At 35.5% G+C, this 19,256-nt stretch overlaps 1 protein-coding gene across 1 annotated transcript in view; it reads right to left on the bottom strand.

Moving 5' to 3' along the window:
• The window catches only part of LOC138712033 (A disintegrin and metalloproteinase with thrombospondin motifs 7-like), a 453,002-nt gene extending 437,723 nt beyond the window's left edge, over positions 1-15,279 (bottom strand). Inside the window, exon 1 of the mRNA XM_069843422.1 lies at positions 13,924-15,279. Within this exon, the coding sequence (XP_069699523.1) occupies positions 13,924-14,023 (100 nt within the window). The 5' untranslated portion in view covers positions 14,024-15,279. The remainder of the gene's footprint in view (positions 1-13,923) is intronic.
• Positions 15,280-19,256: the final 3,977 nt, after the last annotated feature.

The following is a 19,256-nucleotide window of genomic DNA, read 5'->3' as shown; positions in this document are numbered from 1 at the left end:
TGACAGAAATCCGAACTCAAACCATAATTCTCTACAGAGCAGTATGGAATGGGCCAAAGACTGCAATAAACGAAGAAAAAAAATGGCACAGAATTTTAAATCCCACTCATTGCTTGTTTATGTCCGGTAGCAAAAATACTGCGGATGTGCTGTTATCCTATTAATGCATGACATCATTGCTTTCTGTTACAGTATTTCACAGTTTGCGGTGAGGAGGAAGAGAGTAGAAATTTTGCAATGCTTTTTAATCCTCTGACCCCAACGACCAAGATAAGACACTTTAAATTTACCGATCACTCACCGACAGAGATATAATAAAAGAACTGCAAGACATAAAATCACAATCTAGTATATACAGTCACGAAGCTTGAGTTGTGAGGGTGCTAGGAACAATAGGCTGTGCCGGTACTATTTCGCATTGTCTGTAATGAGGCGATATTAGCGATCCTAGTGGTTAGCAACTATCTATGGATACATATTTACTACGTATTGAGCTTCGTGACTGTAGATATTAGACTGTGATAAAATATTGACTTTGCCCCCATCCCGTTTGTACTTCTTCCTCCAGGAATTACTTGAACTATTACATGAGCAAGAATTCTCTTCCGGAATTTGTGAACACTACTGCAACTTCAATGTAAACACGAAATTCCAGAAATCTCCAACAGATGCTAGACTTACCCAAGAGCACATGTGCTACCATCTAATATTATCTCGTATCACTGATTGCCGTTACACATCAAATGTGACGTTTTACCGTTTTCAGCTTAATAAAGAGCAGTCACGTCAAAAGATGTTCTTAATAGTCATGGCAATGACTACGAAAAGTACAATATTATTTTGTTTGTTTATTCAAGTATTCGAAAACAAGTTTGAAGCTCGTAAGTGACACAAATAAGGCATCATTCATGAAACATGGACATTACGACGCAGTGAAGAGACGCGACTGGAAGCATATGAAATGTGGAAAAATGTGATGTTTTATTTAACGACGCTCGCAACTGCAGAGGTTGTATCAGCGTCGCCGGATGTGCCGGAATTTTGTCCCGCAGGAGTTCTTTTACATGCCAGTAAATCTACTGACATGACCCTGTAGCATTTAAACACACTTAAATGCCATCGACCTGGCCCGGGATCGAACCCGCAACCTTGAAATGTGGATATGGAGAAAATTGGAGCATGTGAAATGGACAGAGAGAATAAGAAATGAAGTTCTGCGAGAAAGAGTGGGTGAAGAAAGAATAATACTGAAACTGATCAGAGAAAGGAATTGGCTGGATCATTGCCCAAGAAGAAACTATCTACTCAAGGATGCGTTGGAAGGAATGGCGAATGGGAGAAAAGTTTGGGGTAAAAGAAAATATCGGATGATACACAACATTAAGATGTAGAGTATAGAGATCGTATGCGGTTACTAAGAGGAAGACAGAAAAGGGAAGATTAAAGAATGCTGGGTTTGCAATGAAATACCTACTCTTAGGCATAAAACTATGAATGAACGAATGAATGATGAATGAAGAGTAGTTCAGAAGTGTACAACTTGACCTCGTCAATATACCTATGTTTACTAATCTGGCCGGCAGGGTGTAGTAGTAGTAGTAGTAGTAGTAGTAGTAGTAGTAGTGGTGGTGGTAGTGGTGGTAGTGGTGGTAGTCGTGGTGGTGGTGGTGGTAGTGGTAGTGGTAGTGGTAGTAGTAGTAGTAGTAGTAGTAGTAGTAGTAGTAGTTGTAGTAGTAGTAGTAGTAGTTGTAGTATATTTAATTTCCAATACGCAGATACAGTGCTTGGACATGAAATATAAACAAGATACAATAAGAAAATGATACGATAATTTATATTATCTGATAAATCGTAATCACAAACAAAATATAATTGGCAAAAATTAATGATAAATAAATAGCAAATTGCAAACTAAGTAAAATTAACTATAGCAGCTCCATTTTGATGTTCTTTACAGTCGATTTACTCAAAATGGAAAGAGGTTGCGGCAACGAAGAGAGCACTTCAGGTATGGAAAAATTAACGACAATACACTCGGGGCTACACGCTTTTACCAGGAAGTTTTCCCTACAGATGGGAGCCTGACAGACGCACATTCAAAAAGGGCAGATAATATGGGAGCTTCTCGTATGGAGTACGAGGTGATCTTAACAGAATAACTGCACTATCTCGCAAACGATTTGCGGAGCCAGTTGACTGAGACTTTTTTTGCTCATATCTGTGTAATTTTCATCCTTAAAGTTCCGACTATTACTTTTGAAACACCCTGTTTAAGATGCGAATCCTGGCTACTATCACAAAGAGACATCAACAGAATACAAACAAACGAAATAAAATATCTTCGCAGAGTGTAAGATTACACAAAACCAAGACAAAGTTAGAAAAAGTAGATATTATTAGGAACGAAATGGAAGTTATATCAACGACCGAGTCCACCGCTGTGGAGTAACGGTTAGCATGCCTGGCCGTGAAACGAGCGGCCCTGGGTTCAAATCCTGGCTGAGACAAGTTACCTGGTTGAGGTTTTTTTACGGAGTTTTCCCTCAACCAATTTAGAGCAAATGCTGAGTAACTTTCGGAGTAGGATCATGGACGCATTTCGCTGGAATTATCACCTTCATCTCATTCAGACGCTATATAACCATAGCAATTGAAAAAGCATCGTAAAATAACCAATTGAAAAACATCATCGAACAATATCAGAAGGCTTGGAAGAAACATGTATCAAGAATGGATGACTAAGCTTAGCTAAAGCAGATTATTATTATTATTATTATTATTATTATTATTATTATTATTATTATTATTATTAAAGTTGATACCCTTTTTCAATTTCACCTTTTTATATTTCTTAATGTACATAAAACTACGTGACTCATGTTGATTATACATGATGAACTTGTTTAAAGTAGCCAATGTGAACAATGGAAGAACATACACACTGATTAAAAAACGAATTTACGACTTTGAAAGGGTTTAAAAAGTTGTCAGAAGACTTAGATAATTGGTTACAAGTTTGTAAAGTCATTCTTGAATCAGACTGTAGCCTATAAAGACTTTACATTATTGGACAGTAGAAAGCTAATTTGTAAACAAAGGGAAGATCGGAGATTGGAATATAGGGCTTCGTGCGTACAAGTCTACGTTGTCTTTCATGCAGCTGTCGGTGTCCTTGGTTCATAAGCTTCAATTACACTATAGCGTAATCAAGGAACCTGAGGAGAGCACCGTTTAAAAAGGAATTCTTTTCGGAAAAATGGCCAACTATCTGCGACAACCGAAGAATGTTAAAATCTACATTTGAAAACCTGCTTCTTCCGTTTGCGATCTTCCTTGGCAGCAAGACATCGGTTTGGCCATCCCTATTGCTGAATGTCTTCACCCGATGACTCTACAATACAAGGTCCTGTTGAGAGGTACATTGGATCGCTATTATCTGTGTTGTAAGAGAGATGCAATATCCATCCATACAAAGCTCTGTTCCTGTTCGTGTTTGTCAATACGATAATGTATTCAAATGGCGCTAAACAATATGAAAACATTGCCAATGACATCGTATTGTTCTCCTTGTTCAGAACGGCATTCGTTACGAAAGCGGGAGACGAATTATTGTCCGAATCGTCCGTGTTAACAACGGAATCATTAATGTGTGTAAAATGGGTAAACTTATCCATAAGTGAGAATGATAAAGTATGAATTATTCTTCTCTCTGAATTTAACAACAGGAGAATTTGGTAGGAAAATAAATCTCAGAGGTATACGTGATGTCTCGATCTTACAAATAATCTCATGGCTGATGGCATATATTAGGTTGATGGAGTGTTGTGCTTGGAAATACGTCTTGAATTTTGCGGATATGAAGAAAGTTTATGCTATTTGTGGGATAAAAAGATGAAGTGTCAAGTGAAAAAAAATACTTCCGACATATTCTTCTGTTTGATTTTAATAGAGAAGCAAGGGCAGCGGAGGCGGCTCGAAACATTTTTGCCGTGTACGGGGAGAAGCCATCGGAGAAAGCACTGCAGGAAGACGGTTTTGACGTTTCAACACATAACACTCCGTATAAAAGTTAGTATCTATCCACAAAAGTGATGTTATGAAGCTGATGTGATAAAGAAGGCATCGTGTAATACGAACTCCTTTCCAGGAATGTAACCGCAAGTGCCAAAAATTCAGACGCCTTGCGGCCGCAACCGAAGAAATAGGACCGACCGGGAAGATTGCATCAAGTGCTGCTGCAACACGATAATGCACATCCGCACAAAAGCAGCTATTCAAGAGCTTGGTTGGGAGGAGATTCCACATTCTCCATATTCTCCCTATCTTGTGACCTTAGATTTCACTTTTTCAGTTCTGTATCCAAAAATCTTCAAGGGAACTCCTTTGACAACGGAGATGCTTCACAAATTTGGAGTGACGACTTCTTTAACTCCAAACCAGCAGATTTTTTTTTCAGACACGGAATCGAAAAACTACCTCATCGTTGGCAGGGAGTCAGATATAATGTAGGAGAACGTATTACTGATTAATTTGTTTTGTATTAATCTCAAATACAATATTTTACCACAGTGAGAAACGTTACGACATTTTTCATCAAGCCAAACTTTGTGAGCTCAGAGGCTGACAACTTTTATAGCTCCGGAATGCAATTTTCCATTAACGAGAATCGGTAGGTTTTAAGGAAAGCCGAAAATATAAGTATCTTAGTATCACACACAGACACCAAGATGGACTACAGTCAATCACTAAGCACTTTTAAGCCTTGGTTTTTCTGAACCGACGCATGCGGGTTGCGACTCGTTAAGATATTATTAAATTCTTAACTTGAATTTTATAACCACTATTGGTAAGCTAATTTCTTCAGATCGAATTAAGAGAATAAGAGATTACTATATTTAGGGTGACCAGATTCACATCGATATGAAAGAGGACACAAAGTTTAAAAAAGGAGAACATTGTTCGAAAAAAGAGGACGGAAATTATGTACTTAGATGTAGGCTTTGGCCTATAATTATACTTTAAATTACGTCAATATCTATTTTATTACACATATTTACAGCACAGATTTAGGTTTATAATCATACCTAAAAGTATCTTAGTATCTACTTTACTACGAAATAATTATGATAAAACTTAATAAAAATGATTTTACAGTTAGCTACATATGAAAGTCAAGGGAACTGTAATTATTAAAGAGGACAGAACATATGTATATAGATTTAGGCTTAGGCCTATATTATACTTAAAATTATGTCGATATCTATTTTATTAAAGCATTCTTATATACGACAAAGCTTAATAATTTAAAATGATTTTACAGTTAGCTACATAATATGAAAGGTAAAGGAACTATAATTATTATTATCAAAATACATAAAAGGTAGAACAAAATGTGAATTTAATATTACTTTGTAATACAAGGAGGGGCAAAGACAGTTAATATCGTTGGCAAAGAGTATATTCCGTCGATGCTGCTGCCACCTGCAGGGAAATTACTTAAAAAAGGCGTCAAATCAGATAATTTCAAAATATCAGGCATACAAGTTACGAAATGAGGACATTTCTTGATTTTTTAAAAATCTGCCCGGACCCCGGACAAAGGCCTAAAAAGGAAGAGATGTCCGGACAAAAGAGGACGTCTGGTCACTCTAACTATATTTGACCCAACTGAAGTCACCAATCTGTGCAATAAGCCTTTATGATGTTTCATGAAGAATCTTCAATTTCGACTAAGCCGTATGAATCATATAGAAGTTGTTTCTAAACAGACTATACGCGTATAAGGAGTCAATATCAACTGCGCTGTTATTTTGTTTCGGTGGAATTGGTGATAGCGAGATGGTATTTGGCGAGATAAATCCGAAGACTACTCATAAGGTTACCTGACATTCGTCTCATAGCTGAGGAAAATTTCGAAAATATCCCATTCATGCAACATTGCAAGCGGGACTGGAATCCACGCACGGGCAAAGCCACCGATCACGAGCGCTCCTCGCCATCTCGAAACTGCACCGATGATCAAATCAGATCTATTGGATTGGACTCGTGCATACACAGATTCTCACGGACTAATGACCTTATTTTTGGTCTTGTTTCTTTTCCGGAAATCAGCTTAAGAAAGTGTAGAAAGTATTAAAGTGCTTCTCTTAAGATCTACATTAAGAAACAAGTGGAAGTTTTAGAAACGAACTTAAGTTTAAAGTATAAATACACAAATAAGAAGGCTCAGAAATAAGTGGGTGGCTCGTTTCAACAGGATGGTAGACTGCATCAGATGGGTAATGTTAATTTACACTACATAAGATAAACCAAGCGCACGAAGACGCAGAACGCAAGAGAAGAACATGTGCGAGGTAAAGATTGAACTGTATTATAATATCGACGGTGTTTTGTAAAAAGGTTGCTATCAACAAAATCAGGAGATCTAAAAAAATTGTTTAAGATCAATCATTTCACAAAATGTGTTACTTACTTTATCTCAATATTAACACTATATATATTTTCATACATGAAGGAAATGAGTCGATGAAGAAATAATGATTAATAATCGTTTATTAACGTAAAACCAAAAAATTGTTCATAACGTTCTTTTTACATACGGGCTATTCCATCTCAAATCGACCGAAATACAAAGAAAATTGACCTTGCAATTTTTAAATACAATGAAACTTTTTCTGTCTGTTGACAACTGTGACACAATGCTTTGTGCAAAGTTTGAGGCATCAGAACTACATAGTGTTTAAATTAAAAATATTTAAATTTATCGTATTTTCATAAAATTAGCAACTTTTTAATCTGTTGTGGCTTCGAAACCTTTTCACCCAATGATCAAAATCATGGTTTATTTTGATGCTGAGAAATTAAAGTTTATATTGACATGTAAACAGTTTTTCTTACTTTTTATAGAATTGGAGAAATTTAGATTTTTCTTCATTAAGACGCCTTTGCCCACGAAAAAATATTTTTAAAATATATGGTTAGATTCTGCATTGAAAGTACAAATAAACACATTTTTTTACTGGTGCACCGTTGATAAGAAAGTATTGAAAATATCAAATAAAGAAAATAAATAGTACGAGCGTGAAGTAACCAGCTGACTGAGAGGCGGGATTTAGCCGAGACAAGCAAGGCCAGGAGACAAACACGTGATGTTTCGTCTAGTAGCACATAGCTGGGCTAGCTTCATCACAAGTTTTCATAAACACAGGAGTAAAATGACGCACAACGCTCGCTAATCTTCAGCTCTCGGCCAGTGCGTGCTGTACTGCGCCGTTCAAGTCCAGGCGTATGAAAATAATTTATTTAATACCCTCGAAACTTATTGCCAAGCCAATAAGCAAACAATGCCGAATCCCTCTTAATAATGCAAGGTTTTTTCTCAATTTTTTTTTTTTTTTTTACATTTTTACAAATGGGCAAAAAGCCTAGAAGTAAGTAAAATCAAATTATCTGTCTCTGTATATAATAAAAATAAGGATTACTTCTTATCATAACCTACCAAATGTCAGCTTCAAAGTGAGCTCCAGTTCAATGTTCTGCAGTAAATAGTTCCAGAGTTCTGAGCGCTGAAAGAGGCTTGTTTTTATAAAATACGCTAAATTTGTCGCTCAATAGTATGAAAACCGTTTGACTTTCGATAGTATATTTTTTTAAATGCACTGTCCTCAGGACCTTGTATCAATAGGGAAAAAAATAGAGTATTAAAAAATGCGAGGTTTTTTACTGATCGATTTCATATGGAATAGCCCATACATACCTCACAAGTTTTCATGTCCTCGGCGACGTTGAGCGCGTTACGCAACGTTGTTACAATGAACCATGTACATATTTGCAACTAGTTCGTAAAAACTGTTCACTATGAATTCAAAATGCACTGTGATGGCCTGAGTTCGTTTCGTAGGGAGAGACGGAAGAATACTGTACCTTTGATCACGAACTGGATTGTACACTGACGCACAGGTAAACAAAACTCAACGCACCACCTCACTCCATCTGTACTTCGTTGCACTGTAACTTCACTTCATTCTTAATTTGTCTCGGATCCTAAGTCTGTTTATAACACTTGATGTATAAATGGACAGGGAAAGCAAGAAACAAGCAAAACGAAGGAAAAATAGAGCGGGATCTACATAAGAATATATTTCTATGTTGATATTACATGATAAAATACAAAGCCAATTTTCTAAAAAAAAAAAAAAAAAAAAACATTCGTTTCTGAGTAAAGAAATTTCAAGATAATGACTAAAAAAGAAGAGATTCTGGATACAGCTGTCATTATTGACCCTCTTTTGTACGTCAGACCTTGTGTACGTGTTCATACAGAATGAGTGGAATTTCTTAAAAAGCTGAAACAGATGTGAGTTAAAAGGATATGTGTCATCTGATATGATCTTTGAGGTTCTTCTCTCACTGGACGAAATTTCCGGCTATGATACGCAATTCCAAGATATTTTCATTGCAGAAGACGAAGTCTTGTAACACGAAATGTTAGCGAAAAGAAATATATTATTCTCCAAACCTACTTTGCTTACATGTACAAAATCAAAAGTACACAACAATGAAATTTTATGTAATAGTTATATGCCATCGATGCGGTTCAGTAGGAGGCGGATGAGTCCGGTAACTGATATAATTATCTCCCTTGGGAACAGAAAATATTCATGTCTTGTTTAGTGCTATGTTATCTCAAACAGTAGTAATTGGCATGTAATTTCTTTAATTGTAAATGTATATTTAATTTTAAAGGTTATCTTCATTACAGGCCATGGAAGCCCACGGCGTTGCGTATGATTAAGACTCCCACTTGCACAAACAATCGTCATTACTGACAGTAAGGACACAGTCTACGAAGCTTGGGGTGATTTTTTGCATTTCTCGCGATAGTTGCTAGCCGCTTGGAGCGCTGTGAGTATTAGGAACAATAGACTGTGTCACTGCCATCGTGATCTAATACAGGCCGTTAGGCAGACCATGTGACTCGCTTAACCCGATCACGAAGGGCGGCGTTTCAACCATATAAATTAATTGGAATGCATAAAGAGTAACATATATTTCTCAAAAATGTAGTGTAATTGCATTAATAAAATTTAAACCAATGATTAGGAGACACTTCAGACATAATTCCTTGCGAGTTAAGGTATAATATTATTTTTGATGTGAAAATTACGTTGTTCGTATGTGTAATACCTGCCTTTATTTCGATTAAATATTGCGAAATTCTTGTACATTCATTTATGGACGATTCAATAATTTTCAGTTGCACCGCACAAATATTTAGATATGCTGAAATTATAGGTTATGTTTACTGTACCAGTTGCCTATTTCTGTCTAATTTTAGTGGTCTCCAATGCCTTGCCACTACATATGTATGTTATGTCATATGGTAATTACAGGTTATGTTTACTATATTTAACTTACATTCCTATATTCGCAATTATACATTATAATTAAACATAATGTCATGTATGACACCCGTCACATTCTATTTGTCTGTATTTACTACAATTGAGTACTGAATTATTGTATTTATCTACTACCTAAGAGACGAAGTAACACAATCGTAACTAATTTCATAGGAATGGTATGGTAAATTTTCTGTCTGCAATTAAGGAAGGTAGATGTGTTAAATTAAAATCACAATATAAATTCGTTTTTATTGGACCTCAAAATAGCTTCCATTCTAAACTATGTTGATGCGAACAGATTATGTTAACACGTAAAATTCTCTTCACATTAAAATAATACAGTTTCGTAATTATTTCTACAACATATTACGTAACAAGAAGTAAACGGAACTTACGGATACATTACACTAAATAAAACTTAGCAATGATACACAATAAAGTTATAATATAATATTTCACTGAGCTCCATACACTGAAATAGAAAACCCGAACATACATTACGGCCTGGTCTAGATCGAAAAGGCATTGACTGTGCCGTATTTCGCTTTGTTGTAAAAAGTTGTCTAAACTGTGAAATGTTCGTTATCGGTTGTAATAACTGTAAATGGCTAAAATATAATAATTCAATAATAATATGGGACAAGAAGACGTTTGTGTTACTATAAATATTGTAAGAAAAAGAGGTCAGAGTTATCCTTCTTCCGAAAGATCCAGGAAGGTGAGTTTATAAATAATATATAAACCTTATGTATTTCATGTTTCAATAGTGGAAGGAAAGTGTTAATTTTTTTAAAAGAATACGATATCGAAAGTAGAATACATTTTATCGTCTGCTGGGGAAAGGGTCTGTGATGAGGCGATAGTAGCGATCCTGGTGGTTAGCAACTATCTATGGATGCGTATTTCAACTGTCTATGTTTGCATATTTAGTAAGTATTGAGCTTCGTGACTGTATATACTAGACTGTGGTAAGGATGTCAGTTCTACGCACTCGCTGCCTTTACTCCCAAGAAAATGCCCCTGGCACTCATTTCTGTTACGGCGCATACGAATTGAGTCCAATTCTTATTCATTTATTTATCAGATGTTTAAATTCAACCGCAATAAATTAATTTATTTCAAAATATACCTACTTTTTTCCATTCTTGCGACCTAATTTACAAAATTGCCTCGATTCTCTGTTGGTAAAATTACGACGTACAATGAGAACCTGAAATAATGAACGTTGTTCTTGCGAACCCTGTAAGGTGGCTGAACTCTGAGTCGATGTGCTCCATCCTAGAATCGAACTGCCTACAATTGAGGCTCCACTGTAGTTATTTTTTTTTAATTACGAAAACTTGCGTAGTACTTTATTCAACAGATTGCATTTACACGATAAATTACTGAAATATTTTAATTTTGATACAATTCTTGTTTTGAGCCACATTTAATATCCTAAACATAAACCTATCTACAACATACATATCTAACATCAATAAATCACTGTGGCGCATGGAACATCAGATGGTTTTTGGTCTCAATCGCAATTTTACTTGAAGCTTCTCTGTCTTCCGTCATGTCCTATTTCCTCTTATTCGTTCCAAATCCCTTTGCACCTGAACATTCCAGCGGAATCTGAGGGCGTCGTAAAGACCTCCTTCCATCTGGTAGTTCTTTCCAAGAAACTTTTATCAGGGATTGTTCTTCTCTTCATATTATTATGTCCTAAGCAGCTAATCTTATCCTTTTTACTATTGCTACATCATCTGGTTCCAGGTACAGGGTTTCTTGTTTCCCTATTCTTCCTGATTCGCCACTGTTCATTGTCTTGAATGGGGCTAAAAATGTTTCTCAATATTTTGTTTTAAAAATTATTATGCCCATTCTATTGTCTTTGTTAAAATCCACATTTTTGCTCGCTCTATTAAAATGGAGAGAATTATTGTTTTGTAACATTTTATTTTTCTGACTATGGTAAGGATTTTGGAAATAATTAATCAAAAATAATATTTTCATGCGATGAGAGCTTTTGATTTCTACCGACCTTTTATATTTATGCTTTTATGTCCTAGATAGGCCTAGTAGAATTTGTCGATTTTCTAAAATTGTTGTTTAAGTGTCTATCTCTAACATGTTAGCTGAAAAAATATATAACTTATTTTCCAAATTTCAAACAACTTTTTCATTAAGAATTTAATCAATTCTTTCTTTTTAATAAACTATCCATTCTACATTAAAGATTTTAAATTTTATAGTTCACATGGGAGAACTATATGTGCAAGTAAAAGTTGCATTAAACTATTTTAAGTAGGGCTTACGTACTTTTAAGTTATGCAAACGCTGTCCGACCGAACAAAATATTACACAATTTTTCATAATTAAAAAAATAACTATTAGATTTTTAAAAACATTGATATTGCCTAATGATGTAGGCTACATGTAGCGTATATTAAGGATGGCAATTTTTATTTTTTGAGGAAAAATATGTTGAAACATACTAGTTATACTAGTGAAAGGTATCCCTCCCCCCCTTAAATGAATCGTGAATTGAAGAAACTCCGTAAGTCATATTTTTTTTTTCTGAAATTCACTTTTTCATATGGTCGTAATATTCATACAAGTACTGCAGAAATCCCAAACGTCCAGCGCTCAGTGTGTATTTTGTCGCGGAAATAAGTTACAGGGAATTCCAAGAACACCACAAATCCAGAACGTAAGGAATTTTTTAGGAACTAAAAAAAAATCAGTTTGCTTTTCTTATTAGGATTAAAGGAATTTGAAGAATTAAATATGCTATTGATGTAATTTTTGCCTTTTTTATGTTTATGTACGTTTTCAATTTCTTGCTTAAACATACATTTAAAGTTCCTTATAAATAAATTGTCCTTCTCTTTCTTCTTCACCTAAAAATTGTTTTAAAGAAATAAATTAAATCTAACTATTCATGAACTGCAGAAATCCCACATGTCCAGGCAATTCAAATCATTTTCTAGAAAATATTAAAGAGAAAAATTAAAGTTCATGTATGTCAAACATTAGAACTTATTATTAGGGCCTATGCCAGCGGCGACCAAGGTGGGTGTCGTGATCATATCGTGTAATCACAGACATTCAAACGGGTAAGAGGCGTTTCCTGTACATTGTTGTTTCATTCACGTACACAAGGCAAGAAGTGGCGGTATCATGTCGCTCTACAAACTCTGTCTCTACAAGCAGTAAGAGGTGGTTTCGTAAAGAATGAGAAGAAGAACGTTTTTGTTGTTCTGTCTGACAAAATGTAATATATTTAGGTCCTACTTTGCTCAACGGTTCAATTATGAATAGCCTATATTATTACTGACCACTAAATATGTGTTTCTATAATTCTTCTATACGTGCATGAATATTGATATTTTTAGATATTCTCCCTAGAAGGATAAAATTATTAGTTTTTATCTTAATTTTAATCTTCTTAATCTTTAGATGACGGTAACTATTTATTAGTTATTCATTTAATAATCCTATTGTAGAAAAACTGATTCAATATTATGTGCCAACGAACTGTTAAACGCCAGGAATTGACATGTCTCAAATCATAACCAGGAAGATAAAAATTAGATAAATAAATGTAAGGAAGTCAGCTACCTAATGTGGTTTGAAATATCTCGTGCTCTAAAGCCTTTTAATAGAACAGAATTTTTTAAAAGAGTAATGATTAAAATAACTTAAATAACTTGTCCATAAGAAGTTTTTAATTTTGAAGAACTAGGAGTTTCTCGACAAACTATCGAGAGAAGAATTTAGAAAATTCCTGATTATATTAAAGAAAGAAAAATCGTATATTATTTACTGGCTCTTGATGACAGCAGTGACATTACTGATACAGTAAAGCTTGAGATTTTTATCAGCGGGATTGATCAAGATGTTAGTACAGGAACCACCACTGGTTGTAGCTTTCATGCCAAGTAACTTTCCTCCTTTTCCTTACTTCATAGGCTGTCTGTCGCATGTAATCACTGCAGCTCGAGTTTTGGTCACTGCTGGCCTATGCTTTATTAAAGAAAACAGTCACTTCAAAATACCAAACACGTTAGAAGATGATTAGTTTTTGTGCCTCCTAAAATATTTACTGAAATGAACATGTGGAGTTTCTGCAATTTACGATTCAAATCTCCTTTCCCTGCCAGGAATCAAACCCAGGCCGCTAGATCTCTAGCTAGAAATGCTACTAGTTGGGCGACAGAAAAAGCCAGTCTAGTTTTATGAAACACATATAATTTTGTTAATAGAAATAAGTAAATTAAAAATTGGCCTGCTTGCAATTTCAAATATTATTTCCCACGATGCATGTTTTCTCTGTACTTAGTTCATGATCTTATGGACCTTACTAGGGAACCAAACATTCCAATCCCTGTGCATGACGTCAATAAATGCAACTGGGTTACGAGTTGTATGCACTATAAGAATTCCCCGCTCACATGTGTCGCGGCGTATTACGTTCATTCACTTGGACTGGAGTTTGGGCAAGACACTAGCACGCACATTCTCTCTCACTCACCCGGACGATGTTGTTCCAGCTGCGGGGGCAGAGAGGAGACCACGTGGTGCGCTAGCACACCGCAGTACCACACCACGAGCACCGACCACGTGCACAGCATTCCTGCGGTCCCCAGGTCGAGTCCACTTCAAGTGAAGTCTTCCTCGACGACCATTATGTCTTCAGGAATGACCCACAGCCAGGTTCATTAGTGTCCAAGTCCAACACTCCACACATTCACCACGTACTGTCTTTCAGTATTGAAAGAACAGTTTACAGTTTTTTTAGCTAGTGCAAAAATATTTTATTGCGTTGAAAATTGGCGCAATGTATCATAACATAAACAATGACATGTAGCTATTCATAACACACTTTTTCTCAGCTGCCAAGTCCTACAGCTCTAGATTAAATGCTACTTGTCAGCGCAGTTAATCTTATAAACTTAATAGTTCATATGTCGGCGCCCTTAATGTGATTTATATGCGATTATCACAATTGTTAATTGATAAAGTATCATAAAGTTATTGTCTTTGTTGGCGTATTACATAGTAAAAAATGAAAAATTACTGGATTAGAGTCTCTAATGTTCTGGCACTACACCAATATTTCAACACTTAATAATTTTGTAGCCTGAAGTTAATTAAAACAGATGCCATATATTTTAATTGATTAAATACAGCTGTTTATATTAACAAGAAACCGCTATTTGCATGTTAATATTAAGTTAACTGTTTAAAGTTAATTTTTGCTGTACTGAAATTTCTTGTGACTTTTAAACATTAGAAATTTCGCAATTAATTTGCGCTAATTTAGTGATAAAATTATTTTAATTGGCGTCTACATTGATTAGAGAATAAACAAACACTTATGCAACGTATTGATTTGCTAAACGGAGTTAATTAAAACTAATGTTACCTGTTTAACTGATTATATAGTTCGTATTAGCGAAATGTTAATAGAAATGTAAAATAAAATTCTATATAAACTGACTTGAATGTCAACAGGCAATTAACACTTAACCCTGTTTTAGTCACTAGTGTTGATAAAGCACTGTCTTCTTGAGTGTCTGCACTAATTACCTGTGTTAATATCAGACGTGTTAACACCAACACAAACACTTGTCACCATCGGCTCGCATGTCAGAAGTACACAGAACAACACTCAGCACCGCAATTTATGGGTCTCGCTGTGGCCGCTAATAAGGTTACGAGAGAGACTTGTTTTAATATCCCCGCATTTGTTTTTGTTTTAAATATTATGATTTGCGAATGTGAGCCTTAGAGGCCGCGCGCGATTGGCGGACGAGTGGCCGGGACAACGAATTGCGTTACAGAGCTCGTGGCGGCTGCCGTCACAACACTGGCGGCCTCAGCTGAGTGGTGGCAGCTCTGGCGCAAAGGACGCGCGCGTGGGTCGGCGGTCGGCGCAGCGACACCTCCGCACGCCGCGCCGCCGAGCCGGCCCTCCCCGTGCGTGCTATCAACGAGTTATCTTGACGCGGCGCGCTGCGCCACTGTTTACGATCTCATCCGACTATTATGCGTCATTAAAACCGAGGCACTCAAGTTCAAGGAAAATGTCAGCAAAAGCTAAACGTGAAATGGCACTCCTTTCAGGATGATAAATATCTTTAACATGGCCTACTTCAGACAGGAAGTAAAGCTGCGATACAGTGTCGTAGATTTACGGCAAGTAGGGGATTCTACCCCTGAATGAGAGGGCACCAGGTAAAATCTACCGGCCATTTCACACCCACCCACAGTGGGCCAGACTGAGTAAAAAATGGGACAAAATTGAAAAAATGAACTTTTTTTTACAATACTTTTGACAATGTATACTCATAGTAGGGATCCTGGTGAGCACTAAACTCATGTTGCATCATCGATAACATGTTTTAACAGCTGTGGCTACAGACTTGAAAGAGAGCTACTGTAACCAGGCGATAGCGCACCAGTCAGTCCTAGGCCGTGCGCTTGAGACAGTGGTGTGTGTTACGTGGTCATATTCGTGAATAAAGAAATAACAATGGCTGAGAATGTTATAACAAAGGGTAGGTTTTATTAGGAATACACGAAATTTTGAATTGGTTTATATAGAGTGTAAATATTTGTGATAACTCGGAGGAATGCAATTTAAGCTAATATATTTTAGTTTTCAATATTTAAAGAGGGTTATAAAGTGCGTGTCACTCGATGTTACGAAAACTCTTGTGTCGATGGTTTAAACAGACCCTATAGATTGCAGAAAAGTCGTATTCAGCTGCAGCTACTTGCACTTTTCTGTTTAATGTGCGAAAATTCAGATACCTACGTACAGTATTATTCATTACTATTTCAGATGACCGCTGTTTCTTTACACTGTGAAATCATGGAAGCCTTGCTACAAAATAATAATGATGAGACAGCTGTTCATGAGTTTGTTATTTCATAATTAGGATTACGTGAAAATTGTCGACAAGATTTTTCTTCAGAACTAAAGAAAAAAAAATAGTTCATTCTGCAGTAATTTGAATAAAAGATAGCAGAATTGCTATCGAATTAAAAATAAATAGGAAGAAAAATATGGCACTTCATTGGATCAAGAATTTAAGCTGCTCTCATGTAATAAATTTCATGTTGAACATGTGACTGGATGTTCATAATTGTTCATTCTGGTCATCCAAGAAAATTGTTCTCTGAACCATCTCAGAAGACCAAGAGCAGGAAAACTGAACATCTCAGAGAAGCTGCTGATCCTGCTGAGCTTGTTCTTGCTACTCAGATAAGTCTGAAGGCTTCTGGTAAAAAGAACCAGCTAAACTAATGGAAAATGCTGTAAGTACACCAATCCATGCGGCAAAAATTCCAACTGCATATAACGAGCATAGTGGTTCCCGCAAAAATATTGCAAAATATAGTGGTGATGACGTTTTAGCCCTGATAATGGATACGAAATTATCTAAGTACCAGTACACTTTATTGAGACTACAAGCAAAATGTAGAAATGTAGATTTATATCCAGCGTACAATGAACTTCGAGAAGCAAAGCTGCATTGCTATCCATGTGATATTATTCTGACAGAAATAAGTGCAGAAGTGAAGTTACAGAGTCTGTTAGATCATACAGCCAGACGAATTTATGAAAAGGAGAAAGGAAGAAATTCAGAGTCGGTTTCCAAATGATATGGGACTTCTTGTGGACAAACCTAAACTAGGAGAGAGTGGAACCTCAAATAATGGGAATACTCCTAGAAGATTCTTCTCAAATTCCGAGTTAACATATCCATATCCGGGATAGATAAAGAATTATACGTTTTGCAGTTGTTCGAGTAATTTATAGTGGAAGAGACATTAAAATTGATTCTTTCAATAATATGCGCAAGAAAATGAAAAATTGTTCATTCAGAAGTATCCCTAGTTTAACCTCCCAGCTAGCGTACACAAAATTCTCATCCATGGGTCTCAGATTATTAACTCAGCTTTGCTTCCAATTGCACAGGTATCTGAGGAGGCTCAGGAGGCCCATAATAAAGATATTAAAATAATATATCGAGAGCCTCCTACAAGGAAAAGTTCTCGTAAAAACACAATGACAGATTTAGTCAACAACCTTCTCATATCTTCCGATCCTCTCATTTCAAACATCAGAAAGTCACATAAAAACACAAAACTCCCTTGTGGAAGAAAGGATTACAGCTATTGAAAGACTCTAGTGAGGAAGAAGAAGAAAGTGCCATTCATGAAGAAAATACCAGTAATGAAAATGTAATGATGAGGAATCAGATATTGAATAAAACAAACTATTATGTTGTGAAAGTGCTTTTAACTTAAAGAAAAAGTGAAAACTATTGAATAACTATTGATTTTATGCATCCAAGAAAACAATAGAGACATAAAATAATTTTGTCCCATTTTGAGTCGATTCTGGCCCACTGTGCCACCGGAGGAACATAATGTGGCCATATGGGTATTCTAAATACGCGTGGGGCCACCGGCGTAGCTCAGGCGATAGAGCGTTTGCCTACTGATCCGGCAGGGTTAAGCTTGGGCATGGGTTCGATTTCCGATTTGACTGATTACCTGATTGAAATTTTTCCAATGTTTTTCCGAATTGTAAGACGTACGTCAAGTAATCAATGGCGAATTCCGTGATATTAACTGTCATAAATTTATATATATACGACCTAGTCCTTTACACTCGACAAAATATAGACAATTACTCATTAGTAGCCAATATACAATATGATCATGAAATTAGAAATAGTGAACAAATTAATATTCCATACTGTAGATTACATAAAACTAGTACAAATTTTTCTGTCATGGGAATGAAATTATATAATAAGCTTCCCAGTCAATATTATAAGTTACCAACCAATAGTTTCAAAACTAGATTTTATAATTGGCTTTTAACTAATCCTTTCTACTCTGTAGATGAGTTTCTTTACATAAATTCATACGAAATTGTTTTTAATAAATAAATTTATTTACATTTACTTACAAATATTACATTAGGAGTGAAGTGTTTTCATTAATTTTAGAGTTTCAAAATGTTTTGTGTTTTCATTCTAATTAAACTTTACTGTTTTCAATTATATGTGTATTTTCAAATGTATGTTCCCCCCCTTCTATATTGTGACGAAGCCTATCACTGTATGTTTAATGGTTTAATAAACTGAACTGAATTGAATTGAATTGAATATGTCGACGGTTAATAACCTAGTGGTAGATAGAGAGCGTTAAATAGTCGGCTCGTCGTTACTTTTATCTTTTCCATTTTTTCATTTTATCATAACTTTCTTTCTTCTTCATTGAATTAATTATCTTAAAAGAATTTTTGCTATGAGATTTGGAAGCAATAAATGTAATTATTGCCTGACGGGCGGACGATTTAGCTCTGATGACAACCTCAGAAGATGAAACGTTTACTAGGCTTATATAATTTAACAAAATTTAACTTAAATATGATACGAAAATCAATAAAGAAGAAACAAAAATCATGGCCTTTGCGGAAAATACCTATGCCTAGTAAAATATGTTTGGATAAACATATTAGAAAGTGTAAATTTATTTCCATATCTCGGATACACATAATCCTTTTCCGATGTGGTAGATATTCCAAATACACCAAAACTATGGGAATAATTAACAATATTATGAAACTTTACTTAGTACAAAGACATACTAGATATTAGAATTCACGTATACAAGACCATGGCGAGACCAGTATTTTGTTACGGTAGTGAGGCATGGACATTAAGGAAGAAAGATGAAAATAGAAAAACGGCTACTAAAATAAAATTAATGAGATACACAGCAGAATATATCAAATGGAATCATAGATTTAAGGAGGATGTACCTATTGGAAGACTCACA

This window comes from Periplaneta americana, chromosome 13, assembly GCF_040183065.1.
Source record: "Periplaneta americana isolate PAMFEO1 chromosome 13, P.americana_PAMFEO1_priV1, whole genome shotgun sequence".
Classification (NCBI taxonomy): domain Eukaryota; kingdom Metazoa; phylum Arthropoda; class Insecta; order Blattodea; family Blattidae; genus Periplaneta; species Periplaneta americana.
This window is presented reverse-complemented; position numbering and strand designations above follow the sequence as displayed.